At 39.8% G+C, this 20,518-nt stretch overlaps 1 protein-coding gene across 1 annotated transcript in view; it reads left to right on the top strand.

Moving 5' to 3' along the window:
• Window positions 1–1,224: 1,224 nt before the first annotated feature.
• The window catches only part of LOC109922011 (fibronectin type III domain-containing protein 4-like), a 231,350-nt gene continuing 212,056 nt past the window's right edge, over window positions 1,225–20,518 (top strand). Inside the window, exon 1 of the mRNA XM_048597173.1 lies at window positions 1,225–1,406. Within this exon, the coding sequence (XP_048453130.1) occupies window positions 1,331–1,406 (76 nt within the window). The 5' untranslated portion in view covers window positions 1,225–1,330. The remainder of the gene's footprint in view (window positions 1,407–20,518) is intronic.

Raw genomic sequence — 20,518 nt, 5'->3', positions numbered from 1 at the left:
AGGTAGAAACCTCCAAAAGCTTGTGTTTTCAAATTTGCTTGCTGCCACTATTTCATATTTGGATTATATCAAAAGTGACTGCGTTAGTTTCTGCCAACTGTGGCTTAATTAGGTCAGTGGAAAATTGAGAAGCTGGGTTTACACTCTCACTTGAGTTGACCTCCAGTTTTATGGATATTTGACATCCTCAAGAAATAATTTCATGAACTTTTGCTCCACAGTGCTCATCATTACACTATATGTGTTCAATTGAACAATTCAGTCCTCATATTATATTGACTTCGAAGACACTTAAAATCTATGTTAGGATTATTTGTCTCACTTTTATTTCAAAAATGTTGATATGACTGATGATGCAGTTACATAATTGCACATTTAATCGTTTAAATGACCCGTCACTCTTCCTTTCTTATCACACGCTGGATTTCATTACAGCGATGCTCCTCGGAATGAGGCTACATTGTCTTGTGTTTTTTTTAAAGTTCTGCACAGCAGCCGGTTGCAAACCTGACAATGAGTGATATCAATGCAAAATTCATTTTGTGGCGGCATGTTTAAATGTGTTTAGCCGCGGCTGAACGCCTGTCCTTGCAAGGAAACTTGGCACATGAACTCATTGCTCTGTTGTGCTCTGTGCAAACGTTTCCACCTTTTCCCCTAGTGAGCGGCTCATTGGAGCTTCTCTCATGCTGCGGTGGCGGCAAGCCAGGCCGACACTGTCAGTGACTGTTCACTGGCCGACCTGCGAATGACTCCCTTCTCCACAAACCAATCCCTGCCACCGACAGGCGGGCTTTCCCCGCCGTCAGTCTTCACTCTCCCCCACATCACGGGGAACTTTCAGTTCTGTAAGGAGCCGTTTTTATCCCCTCCTTTATTATCTCACGTACCCTCTGTTCCTGAGCGTGAAATGATCGTTTTGCCTCATCATTCAGGCGACATTATCCTCACTGAGCTTCCAGTGTCTACTCCCGCCTTCTGCTGAATGATTCCACAGTTTAGGGACGTGTTCTAAATCCGGCATCTTCCAAGCAGCGAAGGGATCTAACTGTGAAAGCTCAGACTTGATCCCGAGGGACTTATTATCTTTTAATTTCCCCGTGAAACGCTTTCCCTTGCAGTGAACTTTCAGCAACAGCTCCTGCCTTCGCCCTGGAACCAATGACTTGAGACTGAGACACTGTCACTCGGTCCGATGGGAGTCGGGGAAATTAGCATTTACGGTCTTATCTCTTTCGAAATATCTGTGTAGAGAAGGCGTCAGGATTGTTTTCATGTGTCATTTACAGCTGCTGGAAAGACGGTGTGTGTGTTATCTGGAGCGGACAGCATGGCACGATTCCCCTTGTATTTGAACTCCGCAATGCTGGTGTTAATTACTTGTGATTTCCGCCTAGTGACAGCTAGTAAGTGGATTTTTATTTTGAAATCTTGTTTTTCCTAACCATTGCACAGATGCCGATTATAACTTTAAAAAGACTCTAGGTGTCTGAGTCATTGAGGGTGTCCAGTGGGTTCCCATCCTCGTCTGATGGTTTTACAGAAAGACCTGCAGAACTGAGCCAAGAACGGGGCGATGCCAAGTGTTTAGTGGTGTGCTGGCTGCCCGCTTAGTTAGTTTGGAGCTCGGTCGGAGTTCCTAAACACAGCCGCTATATTTTAAGCTTCATGGACATGACAAAATCCGGGGAGTCGCGGGAATGGGGGGAACAAAGAACAAAGCTACAAAGTGCTAATGTATAAATAGTCACAAGAAATCAGGCTAGAGAAGGTACAGAAATCGACGTTGAGCACATTTGTGAGCGAGTGGAAGAGCCCCAGTAACCTTGAGCAAAGGAAGCTGATACATAAAAACGGCACGAGGCAAAACAACTGGAATATTATAGTAAGGTGGGACAGTGAGACGGTTGCACTGGAGAAATGGAGCGGGTCTGGAGACTTTATAAAGGGCACATAAAACGCATGTAACAGAAACACCAGGCGAGGGACGTGGAAAATCTAAAAGCAGGTGGAAACAGTGGAGAGATGATTTATGAAATTTGAGAGTGAATTACTAAAGAGGAGAAAACAACGCGAGGGGACAACTTGAGAAAGTGACTACAATTAATGAGAGCAAAACAGAAAAAAAGCAGAGGGGTCAGAATGAAGGGGAATATGTGGTAGTAACACGGGTAAGGAAGAGAGTGAGAGAGAGATGTCCAGTTGTGGAATCGAACACCTGTGTAAATCTCAAGGCTGCTGTTTGGGGTCTGAAATACATGAGAGAATACCAAAATGATATAAATATTTGGCGAAGAATTGCTTTAGGATTCTGAGTTCCCGGTTTAATCGTGTGTAGCGTACTCACCATCATCATCAGTTTCGGGTAGTCGCTATTTGTAAACAGAAGCAAAACCTACAGCACGGCACTCTGACTTACACATGTTGGCAACTGCCCTAAATGATCGATTTGTCGTCCGTAGTGAAGCGCGTGTTTTTCGATGTGATAATATATGCAAATTTGTGATCGAAAGTGTGTGAGGAATGCCTGAGTTGGCCTGACAATGCGAATTAGAGTGACTGTCATTTCAATCAAGTACGTTAGCAGTAAACCTGAGCGGTGACATTGTTCAATGTAAAGTCCTCGTCATGTTGTGATAGAAATTGTGAATGTTGTTTGCGTAACAATGCTTCAGTTTAAATATTTGAGAGAGGTAAAGCATGGTTTCATCCACACGTTTCCCGACGCGGTGAGTTCCCATCACCCACAGGCCTTAGATGCAGAGGAATGCGAGGAGAGAATTCACTCAGAAGAGGGAAGCTGAGGCAACATTTGCTGGTAAGGGCCGGGTAACAGGTTCATTCCAATGTCGAGAGAGAGAGCATCAATCAATCCTTTCTTCAAGAATATGATGTGGACAGACATCAACGAAGAATTAGAAACAACATGAAAGAGGGGCCAGAATGCAAATACATGTTTGAAGCGCATCAGTTAATCATGTTTCAACAAATTTTGGTAATTATCAAGTATAAATATCCAGTATATACTAATCATTTCAGTCTTGTTAGGTAGCGAAAAATGGTTTGCGTTTTATTATAAGAAGCAATGCAGCAACTTGTATCAGATTGTAAATACAGCATATGCGATACGGCTGTACACACATTACTTTCATATATCTTCATGCACAACAACCTGTTGCATATCTATTTTCGACGTGCCACGAAACAGAAGTACACAGAGTTCAGGGAGCCAGTACTCAGCAACTTAACCTCATACCCTTGCTATAATATCCTCACTGTTCTTTCATCTTTCAGCCATTTCTACCAAAAGCAGCTACTGATTCATCAGCGCGACGTTCATCCAATGTTTCATAAATAAATGTTAGTGTCACTCAGAGTTTAGGAGTAAATATAATCCCATGTTTACCTGTAATCGGGTTGTTTTGACAGCATTTTTATTCAGGGTTGGAACATACAGATGTTGTTAAAATGTGCAAATAATGCAAATCCAAGCCAAACATGAAGCGGGTTCCATATGTGCTATTGGGTCAAAACACTGGAGGAATAAACACTCTCCAGAAGACGCTACAAATATGATTAGTTGTCTCAATTGATAAATGTTATCCGCAATTAAACTAACTGTGAAGTACATTCAGAATGTTTTAGTACAGTGGACTTATTATTCTATCTCACTGTACCTAGTGTTACTGAATAAAGCAATGAATCCGATCCGATCTTCGCACTGAAGCTTGGTCCGGGTGTTCTGTTTCCCAGCACACACATAACTTCCTCAGTATCTGCTGCATGTGCAGGGATTTAGAAATTAAAGTGCACTTCTTGAAATTGGTCAGGGCCTTATCACAGAGAATACTGTTCATCCACAGAACAGTAAACCGAGAGGCAAATAGGCTTGATTCAAAGTAGTACCTATTGCTATGTTTTAGAAGCTGCCATTTTCTTCAGACCCTCCTGTCATTCAAGGTAAGAGAAACTATTTTCGCGCTTTTATTAACACCGTGGAAATAAAACATGCCAGCTGTAGGGTTAATAATACTAGAATTAAGAATAATGTTTTACAAAAGTTAGAATACCGTCAAGTTTGATCATGAAAACACCCCCACGATCAGCATTTTATAAGCTTTATCAGAACCTAATCCATCTAATGAAAACGTACAATTCTCATTGCACATCCAGAAAGCGACAAATCAAATCCATCAGTTGTAAATATTACAATAGCGAGCTTTCTTTCCGTGTTAATTACAAACCCATAGTCACAAATTGAATTTGTGGCACTTGGTATCCTGCTACTTCAAGGTTCCGCAATAATCCAGAAAAGGCACCCCAGTAATGAATTTAGAAAGGATTAGTCGCTATTGGATCAAGGGCACCTCACTTTATTCAGCCTCACCAACTGTCTTTATTTCATTCAAGTATTAGTCCTTCTCATTTTTTGTTTCTTTGCTCGGTTAGATTCTAGTACCAGGCAGCAGTTGGGATACCTGGGAATCCTCTTTCATTGCCAGGCAATTACTGAGCTCTCGGACAGTATACGAAATCTAATTTTGCAGTTCTCAGAAATTGATCCTGTGCCAAATCAAATCGATAGAAGCCAAGAATGAATTGATGTTTGTTAATGGACGACCTCTCAATAGGAATTGTGCAGTCAAAATGAAATGCGACTTCACACACGCACAGAGACATAAGCCTCCTACGCTCCGCTCCCACCCTGCTTTCTCCTTATCCCCCTGTCGCTACAAAACGCTTGCCCCAGTGGACTTTGAGCACTTTTTTTTACCGCCCATCTGTCATTAGAACGCATTTGTTTTCAATTTTCAACATACCATGAACATGCTACACCAGTGATACCATAGCTTGTAAAACACTAAACATGAAATCAATTCCGAAAACCCATAGTGACGAGGGACTTTTAAAATATATTTTCCTTCGATTTGGCTTGTGTGGAGAACCGCGTCGCTGGTTGCTGTTCACATGGCGCCTAGATTTACTGTTTCTGCTACTTTGAATACAGCTACATGTGCTACAGTTTTCAACGTTGCACTGTTCAGTTTTGCCAAAGCTTGTTCATTCGAGTGGGATTCTGTTGAGTGCCCTGCACGCATTCGGGGCCAGTGCTTGTGGGACCAGTTCCCATGAATGCCGTGTATTCTGGGCGGTATAAGCTCTGGGCTTGTGAGTTGGAAATGAATCTGCTGCAGTGTGCATGCTGTACCGATCAGTACGTAACATCCACATACCACGAAAAGGAAGAAATGTCACGTATCGAGTGTGTTGTGAATCGTAACATTGTGATAAGATCCATCTTGTAACTGGGGAGGATCAAGACCTTTTACTATCTTGCGAATAGGGTCGTATATATAAGTTTTTATTTAAAAATTGACATCATGTCATGTCTGTTCTAACTCCAATGTCAGTTAGGCTAGAATGCTATTTCAATACCTTTTGCAAGCATTGCTGTGTTCATTAAGTGTAAGGATGTCCGCGCTGTAGCATTAGATAGTTATTTTCATTTCCACCATCAAGTATCCCTATGTCAAGTAAAGCTGTCTCTGCTCCAACTGCCCCCACCCTCATCCACATCCCCAAAAGTACCTCAGTCCTAACCTTAGTGGAGCACTCCTTATTACTTCAGTGTGGCATTTTTTATACTATTTCTTTTTATGCAGAGGCAGAAATACTGTAAGAGGGTGGAATTCTGAATTATAACAAAGGAAGCTTGAAATATTCATGCAGCATTTGTGGAGAGAAAAACAACGTTAACATTTCAGGTCAGTGACCTTTTGTCACAACAGGAAAAGGTTACAAATGTTCCAGATTTAAAACAAATGGAGAGGCAGGTGGAGCAAGATGCAAAGCAGAATGCATGGTGGTGCCAGGCAAAAGGGGATAGTAATGGGCCAAGTCAGACACAAAAGGCAGGTCTAGGTATATTATCATTTTTTGATAGTGAATCACAGAATCTGAATTTCCAATGAACAAAGGTAAAATAACCACTTTTAACCTCAACATTTGCCCATAGAAACTCCTTTCGGCACTCTCACCTCGTGTCTTACCAATTACCAACACATTAGGTTCTCAGCTGTTAACGACTCTATGAAACTGAACAAAATCCACAAATGGTGAAAACATTCAGCTCTTGACAACTGCAAAATAATTAGCAGTTCCTGTTGTCTGGAAACTCATTCTGAGCCTGAAGTTTGTAAAGTGATCATTTCTTATGTTCTACCTGAGCAAAATGTGGAAAGATGTGGGGCAACATGGTGGTTCAGTGATTAGCCTCACAACACCAGGGACCTGTGTTCAATCCCAGCCTCGGGTGACTGTCTGTGTGGAGTTTGCACATTCTTCCCTTGTCTGTGTAGGTTTCCTCCAGGTGCTCAAGTTTCCTCCCATAGTCCAAAGCTGTGAAGGTTAGGTGGACTGGCCATGCTAAATTGCCCATAGTGTCCAGGGATGTGTAGGTTAAGTGGATTAGACATGGGAAATACAGGGATAGGTTAGCGGGGTGAGACTGGGCGGGATACTCTTCGGAGAGTTGGTGTGGACTTGTTGGGCTGAATGGCCTGTTTCCACACTATAGGAATTCTATGATTCTACTATCTTGAGGGAGATGTGTATTATGGGTGTAACACTCTAGGACTGAAGTGAGGCCTATTTAAATTTTTACAGGTATATTTATGGTCCTAAAATCAGTTGGAAAAAGATATTTTCAGTCCCTCAGTCTACGTTTGATTGGTATCTAAGTTACTAAGGTGAAAAGTTTACATATTAACCAACTGCATATCCAGTGAGCTCCTCGCAATGTGGATTAAGTAAAGACTATTCCTCCAGTTCAAGCAGCATCATAGGAGCAGAAAGGCTCTCTAGGCCCGAAACATCAGCCTTTCTGCTCCTATGATGCTGCTTGGCCTGCTGTGTTCATCCAGCTCTGCACCTTGTTGTCTCGGATTCTCCAGCATCTGCAGTTCCTACTATCTCTCCTCCAGTTCAGTTGACTTCTATTATGCAAAGTGCACAATCTGCTTTATCATCCTTTCATTTGCACATGTATACTTTGAACGTTTTACAATGTGGAGTCATATTTCAGCTCTGTAGATTTTCCTGATATCCTGAGTGGTGCTCTTTGTTCTGTTCTGAAACTTCTGAAACAAATATAAAATTCTTGTAAATCTAAGTTACCAAAACAGCTGTTAGTACATGTGTTGCAAACATTATTAATTTGACATGTTATTGTTCTATTACTGCATTTTAATGTTATTTTTATTCTTATTTTGCTTCTAATTATGTTACAATGTTAGATAGTGGAATTCTCTTCTCAGAATGTGGGAAGAGTTTGGGACATTGAATGTATTAAAGGGGAGTTTGAAAGATTTTTGATAGAAAAGGGAATCAAGCGTTGTTTGAAGCAAACAAGAAACTGGAACTGAGACAACAACCAAATCATCATGATCTTAATGAATGGTGGAGCAGACTCAAAAGATAGAACTGGCCAAATCTTGCTCTCATGTCCTATAACTGGAATCTCAATTGCTTCACGTCTTTAATCTATGTTTTTGGAAAGGAAGGTGCATATGTTTCTTTACCCTTCAGTATGTGACCAATTTGAATAACTAGTAGAAAACTTTGTGGGTTTAAATATACTGGATTATGTATTCATGCATTCATCCCAAAAGTCTAATGCCATGCCACTCACTCAGAACTCACACAAAAACACGCACAAAAGAAATACACTGATGTAGAATAGTGCACTGTCACAAGTTATAAGCAAATAATCGTTTGTATTACCATGTTGAGCTTGTCTGGGAAAAAAGCATATGTTGTTGACACAGTAAAGGAAATGTCTCACTGCTGAGGCGTTGTCTGGATGGTTCCAGTAGTTGCAGTCATATATTAATACGATGCCTGAAGCAAGCGGGCTATGTACCGCCTGCCATTGATCAGCATTCGGCTGGCAATGCCCAGTTGAAGGGTTTCACAAAAGTGTTGCAACTGATACTGTTGAGATCAAAAGCCCAGGATGTGATTAAAAAAAACAGTTTTGAAGGACTCAGAAACACATTTCAGACAATAAATGAGGAGAATTTCCAGCAGCACACTGCAGCTGAAATACAGCAGGAAGAAGACAGGGTTTTTTTTGCTGTATCAATCAGACTATCTGAATTATGAACACAAGAGGTTGATACTGAGTAGAATTACACTGGAAATTTCTCTGTATCCATTAGATTTTTTGATATGGAATCATACAGCTCCAAAGGAGGCTATTTCACCGTTGTGTTTGTGCCAGCCATTAGTGCAAACATTGTCCAATAGTACCATTCCCCAGAGCCCTGCAATTTATTTTCCTTTGAAATTTTTATCAAATTCCTTTTAGAACAAAGAAGAGAACAGAGAACAATACAGCACAAGAACAGGCGCTTCGGCTCTCCAAGCCTGTACTGACCCATTTTGCCCTTCCATACTAAAATTGTCTTCACTTACAGGGTCCATATCCCTCTATTCCCCTCCTATTCATGTATTCATCCAAGTCCTTCTTGAATGCTGCTATTGTGTCTGCTTCCACCACCTCCTCTGGCATCGCGTTCCAGGCACTCACCACCTTTTGTGTGATAAACTTGCCTTGCACATTTCTTTTAAATTTCTCCCCTCCCACCTTGAACCTGTGTCCCCATGTAATTGACTCCTCCAATCTGGGAAAAAGCCTCATGCTTTTCACTTTATCCATGCCATTCACAATCTTATAAACTACTTTTGGGTTGCCCCCAACCTCCCGCGTTCCAGTGAAAACAAACCCAGTCTATCCAACCTTTCTTCATAGCTAAAATCCCTCATACCAGGCAACATCTTGGTAAACCTCTTCTGTACTCTCTCCAAAGCATCCACATCCTTCTGGTCATGTGGTGACCAGAACTGTATGCAATATTCCAAATGTGGCCTAATTAATGTTCTATAAAGCTGCAGCATAACTTGTCTATCCTTGTACTCAATGCCCCTTCCAATGAAGGCAAGCATGCACAGGCCTTTTTAACTACCTTATCTACTTATCTACAGGTACCTTCTGTGATTTGTGGACCTGCACACCCAGATCCCTCTGCATGTCAATACTTCTAAGGGTCCTGCTATTCACTGTATAATTTCCACCTGTACTTGACCCTCCGAAATGCATCACCTCAGTAATAGTAAGAGAAATATACTATTAAATGTGAAATAAATTCCATATCACAACAACTCATTTTCTAAAAAAAAAAGAAGTTTCTTTATGTTACCTCTAGTCCTTCTGCAATTCCTTTAACTCTCTGACCGCTGGATACCAACTCTTCTACTATTGAATCCAGTTTCTCCTTATTTCCTCTGGTAGAACCCTTCATGATTTGAGCACCATTATTAAATCTCTTCTTAATTTTTCTTCAGTCGGGAAGACAACCTTTCATCTCCAGCCTTACTGTGTAACTAAGCTCTGCCATCCTCGGTAAATCTAGTAAATCTCTCCTACTGCCTTTCCAAGGTTTATAATGTCAAACCAGGATGCTGAGGTCTAACCAGTGTCTCTTGAATCTTCCTTACCTTTATAACTCTATCCTTGTATTTAAAAAGTCAAGGATCCCATTTGAGTTTATAATTCGCACTTTATCCTGGAATCTTCAAAGATTTGTAGACATACATTCCAAAAACTCTCTGCTCCTGTACTCCCTTAAGCATACTGTTTAATTTATATTGTTAATCCTCATTTCTCCTCCAAAACATATGTCCATTTATTTGTAGACAAGACATTCAGTATAGCATTTTGGAAAATTGACCTTGCCCTTCTCCTTCCAAATTCAAATGTTATCAGTCATAGATTCATACAGTGCAGAAAAGGCCCTTCAGCCCATCGAGTCTGCACCAACATAACTACCACTAAATGTATACTAATCCCAATTTCCTGCACTTGTCCCATATTTATTGATTGATTGTCACGTGTATCGAAGTATAGTGAAAAGCATTGTTTATGAGCAGTACAGGCAGATCATAATAAGGAAGGATATACAGATCAAAATGATTAAACAGAGGTGCAGATTACATTGCACAGGGTGTGCGCTAGGCAACATCAATGTTAACAAGCTCAATCATTATTTGAGGCTAGAGAGTCCATTCATCAGTCTAATAACAGCTGGGAAGAAGCTGTTCCTGAACCTGCTCATGCATGTGCTCAGGCTTCTGTATCTTCTGCCTAATGGCTGAGGTTTTGGAGGTTATTACTGCAGTGCGATGGGTCGTTAATGACGTTGGCAGCCTTTACGCAGCAGCGAGCCATCTAAATAGAGTCCATGCATAGAAGGTTGGCTTCCATGATGGTGTGGGCTGTGCATCCTTGAATGGGATGATATTTCAAGTGCTCAAGTAACAAACAGTAAGGGTCCTAGTATTGATCCTCATGGCACACTGCTAGACAACAGCCTCCAGTCAAGTAAACAGCCTTCTATCACTACCCTTTGCATCCTATTACTAAACCAGTTTCTGATCCATCTCACCAAGTTTTCCCCGATTCCATTTGCTTTAACCTTCTTAATCTTTCTCCCATGTAGGACCTTGTCAAAAGCTTTGCTAAAATCCATATAAGATACGTCAACTGAACTTCCCTTTTCCACACTTGATCACATTTTCAAAAAATTCTAATAAATTTGTTAGGCATGATGTCCCTCTGATAAAGCCATGCTGACTATAACTAATTAACCCATGCCTTTCCAAGTGGATATTAATTTGCGCCTTCAGAATTTTCTCTAATAGTTTTCCTACCACTGTCTTGAGACTGTCCGGTCTGCAATTTCCTATTTCACCTCTATTCAGTTGATTTGAAAAAGAGAAACTGTTTGCCTCTGTGTTAACATTGGTGAGTGAGAATAAATACCATGATCCATAATATTGGATGGGTCTCCAGGTCTTGCTGGCTGCCATTGCTTAAACTGAGGGCAGAAGATGGACTGACAAAAATGGACGATAAATGCTGGTCTAGCCAGCAATGGTCATGGCCTGTGAATGAATCAAAAAGAAAAATCTGCATTCTCTGTATAGCTGTGAAGTAAAACCTGATCTGAGGAATGCCTGGAAATAGAGTTTCACAGGACATGAGTGTGTTAATCACTTTCATTTACATGGGTCAGTCTGTCCAGATATCGCTGTATGTCTACAAGTCAGGTCTTACTTAACTAACATCAACCTTCCTGTGACTTATTGATGCACATTGCTAGTTTGGCTCAGTTGGCATCTTTGACTTTGAAGGTTATAGTTCAAGCTCATTCAATGAAGTTTCGAAGAAACATCCTGTTTGTTTGTTCAACATGGCCTAGTTGGACCAAAGCGGCCTGTTTCCGTGCTGTATAACTCTATGACTCTATAACTAGAACTAATAATAGCCTACATTCATTCTTCATCAAACACCGAAAAAAGTAATTATTAACCTGATGTTGAAATTATGGCATCTTGCTTTTTGAGTATTGGCTGTCATCTTTGCTTTGCTAGTATTATAGAGATGGCAGCCCAGGAATAGTAATTTATTTATTATAGCATACTTTGGGATATCCTTGATTTGTTAAAGTGCAGCAAAAACACAATTTGACTCAAGGCGTTATTGCTTTCAAAAACTTGTTAACGATTTATACACTCAAGGGACATTTCCTGTAAGGATCCGATAAGTGTCAGAAGTAGACTGAAAAAGGACAACTTTCTGACACACCATTCTTGTAGTAAATCCAAATCGTCTACCTGAGCTGGGGTCGATTTCAACTGTAAAATGGACTCCCAGTCATGCTTTGCTCTTCAGAGGGAGTTTACCACTTCCAGAAGGCAATTTATTTTGCAATAGTAAATTCATTGTTGCAACATATCGTCATGGGATGTGGTTATCACAGCCTGCCCAGCATCTATTGACCATCCCTAATTATACTAGAGAGGGTAATGGTGAGCTGCCTTCTTAAAATGTTTCAGCGTTGGGGTGTAGTGATGCACACAGCGCTGTTAAGAGCAAAATTCCAGGATTTTGACTCAGTGACACTGAAGGAACAGTGATATATTGTGGTTGGTTGGCTCACTGAGCTGGTTCATTACCCTGCTGGGTAACATCATCAGTGCAGTCTCCGTTGAAGCGCTGTTGGGTTTTCCCGCCTGTAATTTAAATTCTGGTGTCCGTTGAGCTGGATTACCTCACTTCTGGTTTTCCTTCGCAATGGAGTGTTTATGGGGTCTTTACATGTTTATTGATGCCTTTCTTAGTGGAGTACCAGGCTTCTAGGAATTCCCATGCTTGTCTCTGGTACTCCACTAAGAAAGCCATCAATAAACACATTGAGCTAGACCCCGTATATACTCCACTGCGAAGGAAAACCGGAAGTGAGGTAATCCAGCTCAATGGACACCAGGGTTTAAATTACAGGCGGGAAAACACAACAGCGCTTCAACAGAGGCTGCACTGATGATGTTATCCAGCATGGTAATGAAATGTCTGCGGAACAACAGACCAGCTTGGCGAGCCAACCGAACACAACATCCACAACCCGAGATACAAATCAATTCTAAAAATCTTAGACAGCACTGATATAGTGGCTTGAATAGAAACTTGTAAGTGGTGGTGTTCCCGTGCATCTAATGACCTTGCCTTTCTTGATGATAGTGGTCATGGGTTTGGAAGCTGTTTTTGAAGGATCATCTGTGAGCCACTGAATCTTGTAGGTAGCACATGTTTCCCAATTGTGCACTGGGGTGACGAGAGTGAATGTTGAAGGTTGCTTTTGATGGAGTACTAATCAAGTGGGTTGCTTTGTCCTTTATGATGTCAAAATTCTTGAGTGCTATTGGAGTTGCACTCACCTAGGCAAATGGAGAATATTCTATCACATCTCTGGCTGATGGACAGGTATTTGGGAGACAGAAAGTGAGTTATTCACCACAGAATTTCTAGCTTTTGACCTGCTACTGTAGCCATGGTATTTATTTGGATGATCCAGTTCAATATGTGGTCAACTGCAAACCTTGGATATTGACAGTGGGAAATTCAGTGAGGATCATGCCGTAGAGTATTAAGGGGTGTGGGTTAAAGAGAGTAGAAGACCGCAAACTGGAGGTTAAAATCTTCATTTGACTCAAAGAGCCTAGTAATGAAAGATGACCAAAGTTCCAGCTGCTTAACTATGAAATCATTCCCCCTGTCTCTTACCACCATGGTCACTGCTTTCACCTCAGTAGCAGCAGTACAGAGTCAAGGACAGATAGGAATAATCCATTACCTGATCATTTGTATGCAGCAGCTTGGACAAAAGACATTGCTGATAGTGAGAATATAGTAGAATCTCATCAACCGTAGAAGTAGAGGATTGAGCAGAAATTATTTTTGCCCAGTCTCCTCCAGTCTCTGCTCTGGACAGTAGTTTGGAGGAAGCTCTCTTGTGATGGAAGGTGCATGCTTTATATATGTGTATTATCATAAATTAAGTTTGGATTTTTGAATTTGACTAGTGGCCGAAGAAGTATTGTTTGTTATGGACCAGTCCAGAACCCCTCAAAATATTTTAAGAATGTAGCCTAGACCCTTACCTTTTCTTATTTTAAAGGTAGATGTGAAGTGTATGTCCCAGATGAGATGTGACTGGTCAAACGACTTGATGTTAAGCAAAACACAATTTATTTAAATACTATACTTAAAATACAAACAAAAAGAAAGAGGAATTTAGAATTACTTAACTATTGGAAAACATAACTGAATAATAGATATAGAACCCATTACTAATTAACTATTCCAATATAGTAACATTCCATAAACATACCTCTTAGCAAAATGGTGAATTCAGACAGATTCTTACATGCAGTTCTCCAATCCAGGAGGAAACAACTTCAAGAGAGATTTCAGAGAAAGTAGCAACTAGGAGTCATTCACTAAAGCTATCAACTCTTCTGGGACCCCAAACAGCTTCTGACTGCTAAAGCTTTAAAAAGACTAGGAAGTCTGGTCTGTGTGAACTGGCTACTCTCATTCAAACTGCTTCCATTGTTCCAACGTTTAAAAAAATACCTTAAGGCCTCCTAAATTGTTTACTTAGGCCTTTTCTAGTAGCCTCTGCCTTTACAACCTCTCTTCAAAAAAATCCCAGGACAAAATAACCATTTTAAAGTGATAGCATTGTCACACACTGGACTTGAAAAGTTAACTTTGTTTTCTCTCTACAGATGCCACTAGACCTAATGAGTTTCCCTAACAATTTCTGTTTTTGTTCATGAGAAAAAGACTTACTGGCAGTAATGGGGTTTTGTTTAAATTGGGAGGAGGTTACCTGCACACAATGTAAATAGCTGTACATTTGGCTTCAGTTTGGAAAATCAAGGATTTTTGTGTTTTCTTTTGATTAGAGGAAACAACCATAGCTTGACAAAATGCTTTTGGGGAGCTCTGCAGGTTTCTCAGCTGAAGTTGGATGTGTAAAGTAGTTGCTCTTGAGAAACGAAGATGATAATTTAGAATTGTGAAAATAGTATAAGGAATTTTGTAGAAGTTTCAAACCAGGGGTCTTTGGTTAAAGCTGAAAGTACTTGAAAATAAGAAAGTTTCAGCTCAGTTGTATGAAGAGGCTTTCAGGTTTCAAGATTGGGAGTTGCAACCACAGTTAAATTAAGACCTCTTGGGATCATAGACAAGGGAATACTATTTGGTGTGAGTACTATATGGGGTACTTTTGAGATTATATTTTTAACATGTATTTTAAAATTGTTAACATATTATATGTAAAATAGTTTTGTTTATTACATTTTATCCTAATTTCTTTTGTGTAATGTGTAAAATTCACTCAGTTCATTAAAATTTCCTTAAAATGTTCAGTTAAAACCAAAAAATAAGCAATTATTTATAAAGCCAGATTTTAGTCTGGGACCTGATTTGTTAGCTAATAACATCAACTGGGATTGTAACACCTGCATATAATCTCCTTTTACCTGCATTAAAACATCACCCATTGAGGTTTGAGGTAAGTCTTGCTGATTGTATTCTCAGCTCAGGACCTTTTCCATTTGAAGCATAATATCAGGTGTTTGTTTCTGAAGGTCAGTGGGCAAAACAAAAATTTGTATTCAATAATTGGTGAAGGAGGAGATCAGAAGTCAATCCTTGTTCAATTTTAGACGTATTCACAATGTGAGACATTACAAATGTATAACTCCTCATTCAACAAACCACCACCAGTGTCAAAAAGTATTGCTTCTTATTTTTTTAATCAACCTGTTTGATCATGCTATGATGTACTTCCCAGGGAAAATGGGACTTAAACCCAGATTTTCAGGTCCAAAGGCACCATATCTCTTTATATGTGCATGTCATTTCCAATGAACGTACACCCAACTTCAGGCATTTAACTTTAATATATACAATTAAACAATTTCCTTTCCTACCCATTGCAAAAATAACATAAAAATGATATTCATGAACATTATTTCAAAAAACATGGCTTTTGATTTCCTCTATAAAGCACTTCACTGCAAGATGTCCCTCTTCTGGGACCTCTGCTCTAGGAATATTTTGGGACAAGCACTCATTTTCATGAAGCAGTCAGATACTTGATGACTTACATCAAACTATTTAATCTCAGAGATTTCATTTTATCCCACATATACAAGTAAGGATGCTCCTTAATCTTTTTATTCATTTAGGCTTTTTATTGAATTAACATTATCTCACATGAAATGATTATCTATGTAACATTCAATGCACAAACTCTTTTGTGTAGAATTGCCCCTGAAATATTTGACAAATGGAATCCCATATCCATTGCTTGCAAAGCAGCCAGTGCTCTGAAGCTAAAGTACGTTAGACAATGCTTTTTATTTTCTCATTCTTCCAGCCTAACTATCAACATTTCCCATTTTCACCCACAAGAAGCATTGCGAATTCCACTGCATTTGAATACACATCAGGAAGATTGGCACGCAAAGCATCTTGTAACTTTTTGGTCATCCCAGGATAGAAGCTTTAGTATACATTTCTTCAACTTTAATTTTTTCTTTTTTTATTGCTTTAAAACATTCTTGACGTTTGGGTATTTCATTGCATTACTTACTTCTAATACTTCAAAACTAGCATCTGGTCACGTCTGAGTAAATAACCAATTAAACAAACCAAATTAAGCTTGCAAAAGTATGGTTTCTTCTTTGGATGTAATGTCATCTCTCTGTGATGACCTTGAACAAATAATGGGATGGGAGTGCCATTTTATAAATAACATTGCTGATTCAGGTAACACCAGGCCTTTTCTGCTTAATGTCTAAACCAATATATTTAAAAACTCCAGGGCCTGACTTCCAATCTTTAATTCCACTTTATGCTTATTAAGAATATATTTCTCAACTTTCACAGTACTATCCCTGTGAGAAATAATCAACACATGTCATGAAGGTGGCTGCAAGTTTCCCTTGATATGAATAAAACATTATGTTTTTTCAATTGCACACAGCCTACTTTCAGCAAAATGGATTTCACTTAAAATACAACACTCATGACTAGATTATAATCATATTTGCTTAGCTTCCATGGTTGACCTGTTGTATTGCTTGCCTCTGAAGGCTGTCTGAGAAACACTTCTGTCTGAAACATTCCACTTTGTAGAAATGTGGTTTGTATGTCAATTGATCTATAGACACACAAATATTTGGCCAAAAGACTAAAAAGACTTTGAGGATTACTTTTCCTGCTGTGGGAAATTCCATTCTAATGTTAATCTTGTTAAGTCAGGCTTTAAAACTCTGAGCAACTAGCCAGCTTGTATGTGATAATTTTCTAATGCAAGAGTCACTCTTAGACCCACTACTAAATCTCACACTGCACTTTCTCACTTTCTATTCTTCTTCTACCCTATTTTGCCAATCCATGGACTTCACTGTTTGGCCATCATCTTGAACATGTAGCAACCATTAAGGATGCCAATAATTTCTTTATGGTGCGTTCAATTAGTGTCATAGGGCACTGAGTGAACATTGTAACAATTAGGGAACAGACAGTTCCAAGGGTTGCTGCATTGGACGATTGAATTGGTAATTTCAATTCTGCCAGGTTATGTGCGGGGTTTACAGTGATAGAGTCACTGAGATAAACAGTGCAAAAACAGACCCTTTGGTCCAACTCGTCCATGCCAACCGGATATCCTAAATAAATCTAGTCACATTTGCTAGTATTTGGCCCATATCCCTCTAAACCCTTCCTATTTATATACCCATCCAGATGTCTTTTAAATGCTGTAATGGTACCAGACTCTACAACTTCCTCTGGCAGTTCAATCCATACATACACCACTCTTTGTGTGAAAAAATTGCCCCTTAGGTCCCTTTCAAATCTTTCTCTCTCACCTTTAACCTGTGCCTTTTAGTTTTGGATTCCCCTACCCTGGGTAAAAGACCTTGACTATTCACCCTATCCATGCCTCTCATGTTTGAGTATCCGTTGTATCTGAATACTTGGTAGAGGTATTCTTCTTCATTTTGGCATAGTTCTGAGTTGCTGCAGTGTATTGTGGTCTCTACCCAGGGTACGGGAGTCCAAAACTAAGTATTTAGAGACAACGGATACCCGAACAGCTGGGTCCAACGATACCTGTCCCACAAACAACAGGGGGATAGAGTACGCCCCGACACACTTGTCACATTACCGTACATCAAGAACGTATCTGAACTGACCACAAGACTCCTATGGCCACTGGGCATCAGAGTAGCACATAAACCTACATCAACCCCACGCCAACTGCTAACAAGAACCGAAGACCCCTTACCCACTATAGACAGAACCAATGCAACATACAAGGTTCCATGCAGGACTGCGACAAACATTACATCGGACAGACAGGAAGGAAACTGGCTATGAGAATACATGAACACCAACGAGCAACAAAAAGACACGACCAATACTCACTCATCTCCATACACACGGATAAGGAGAGCCACCAATTCGATTGGGACAATGTCAGGATCCTAGCACAAACCAAACGGAGATAGTAGGAACTGCAGATGCTGGAGAATCTGAGATAACAAGGTGTAGAATGGTCTAGGCCTGAAACGTCAGCCTTCCTGCTCCTTTGATGCTGCTTGGCCTGCTGTGTTCATCCAGTTCTACACCTTGTTATCACAAACCAAACAGAGACAAGCATTGGAATTTCGAGAGACCTGGTTCTCCACCAAGAAGGCCATCAATAAACACGTAGAATTAAACCCTGTATACGCACCACTGCAAAGAAAAACCGGAAATGAGGTAATCAACTCCAATAGACCCCAGAGTTTAAATAACATGAGGGAAAACGCAACACTTCATCAGAGGCTATACTGATGATGTTACCCGGCAGGTATAAAATGTCTGTAAACCAACGAACCAGCTCGGCACACAGCATCTACAGCCCAAGCTACAAATCTAGTCTAGAACCTGAGGCTCTAGTTTTGTTATCCCCCTTCATGCCAAACTTCATCAAATGTCAAGGGCAGAAACTCTCAGCTTGTTGCAACCTTTTAAATAGGTTATTCAAAATAGTTGAAGACTTACTGAAGAATAGGTCACAGTCAATTGGAGAAGAAGACAGATAAAGACAGAAGCAGTCTCTATGCAGAAACTTGCTGCTAAGCTGTGTTGCTGAGGAGGTGACTTAAGGCTTAGCTCTCTGCAGTCAGAACACATGAAGAAGTTCTACTAGTCAGAAGGCACTAGTTAGTAGGTATTTGTGCTGGAGTTAAATTTCAAGTAAAAATCTGGGACCTGTGGGGCACCATGAATAGTTCAGTGCTGCTGTGAGTAAAGATGAAAGAAACCCACAAACATTATTTACTTGATGCGGTTCAGCAAGATTACAGCTCAGGGAAAAAAAATCAGGGGTAATGCTGGTTTGGTGAAGCTCACTCTTTATGAAAAATCTGGAATTATGCTGTGAGTAAGTGCTGGAATGTAGTTTCCAGCATCCATGTAAGCATAGTCTTAGGAGAGGAAGGTAGAGCATCAGAATGTAAGCAATTGCTGTGGTAATCCATAATGGACTGGCTCCTAAGGGAGTTTCAGGGCCAGGCCATCAAAAGTGAAATATTGGAATCCCTTGTAAAGTATTAATGAGATTCAGTGACCCATAGAGTCATTAACATCTTAGGGTTGGAACGGAAGGGTTGCTGAAAAATCAGTGGGGTTGATTGCAATGGCTATTTAAAATATTCTTGCGTGTTTTTAACCATAGATTGTCCACAACCCATGTTTATCTCATAGGATGACAGACTATACATCATTTCTATCTTTGCACATTCTAAACATTTGTTGTCCATAATCTTTTGCATGATTTTCAGTACGTTTATTAGTAATAAGTTCATTATTTTTATTCACTAAAGAAAGCTCACTATCTTGTTACTAATCCAAACTGAGATATATCTGAAACCCATATAATTGACCATATGCTCAACCTGGTTCAATAAATACACTTTTATGATGATTGAAGGAGTGGGACTAGAATGCTATCAATGGCCTCTCCAACCTTGGTTGTAATAGGTACAAATGCTGCATTCTTCCTTCCGCTGGATCCATCGGTACCCACTTTAGTCTTTGTGTGTGATAGCCCCAAGCAAAACAGAACTCTGTTCTATTTTATTCTGTTTTTCATGACTGTCATTGTAAAACACAGGAATGTCATTGCCTTCTGTCAACTGCTCAGATTCTGAGACTTTGCAATGAATCCGGATTAACCATGAAGAAGACATCTTAGTATATCATCATCACGTTGGGTTACCACTGCCTTAGACTAATGCTTTATTATCCCAAACTGTACCCCACTACATAAAAAATAAGTCAGCTTTATATCCTCAAAGAGGGTGTAAAAAATCTGAAAATGCCCAGTTTTCATGTTGTCTTACATTGTGTTCACATTGTGTAGATCCTCAGCAGTAAGAAAAATAGCTGTAAGCAGGGTGAATGCTCGGCTTGGTGATTCTAGAATCCTGCAGCATTGGAAGTGAAGGATTTCTGTGATAAAAATGCCATGACAATTCAAAGGTTAGGCACTTACTTGTTTTAATTAACATTTAGAAGTCAGCTGAATTTACTGAGTATCAAACAATGATTTGCCAATTAAGTCCAACATTGTTAAATCTCATCCTAGTGTATTCACCTGACAGTGCAATTAGTTAAGCGCAAAATTTAGTTAAGATTTTAGATATAATTTAATGTAGCCAATATTCTCTGCATGTCATAGCTGAATTTACAAATAATCAGACAAACAAAATAGTTAGAAATAAATAAATCCATGTTACAGGTGACCATGTGAAGTCAATTTGTGATTGAATTCTGACTTGCCATGAAATTCTGACATGGGATACCAACATTTGGATTTGCAATGCATTTGTCTGAAATTCTATTTGCAGCATAGGCTCTAACATACTAGATGTGTAGAGGTTAACGACGTTACTAAGACAGCAGCGCCAGGAACATTGGACACACACAATATCACCAATAGAATTTCAGAGATAGCAGGAACTGCAGATGCTGGACAATCTGAGATAA

The sequence above is a fragment of the Rhincodon typus genome, chromosome 5, assembly GCF_021869965.1.
Source record: "Rhincodon typus isolate 14 chromosome 5, sRhiTyp1.1, whole genome shotgun sequence".
NCBI classification, from domain to species: domain Eukaryota; kingdom Metazoa; phylum Chordata; class Chondrichthyes; order Orectolobiformes; family Rhincodontidae; genus Rhincodon; species Rhincodon typus.
The sequence above is the reverse complement of the archived record's forward strand: the minus strand, read 5'-3'. Positions and strand labels throughout refer to the sequence as shown.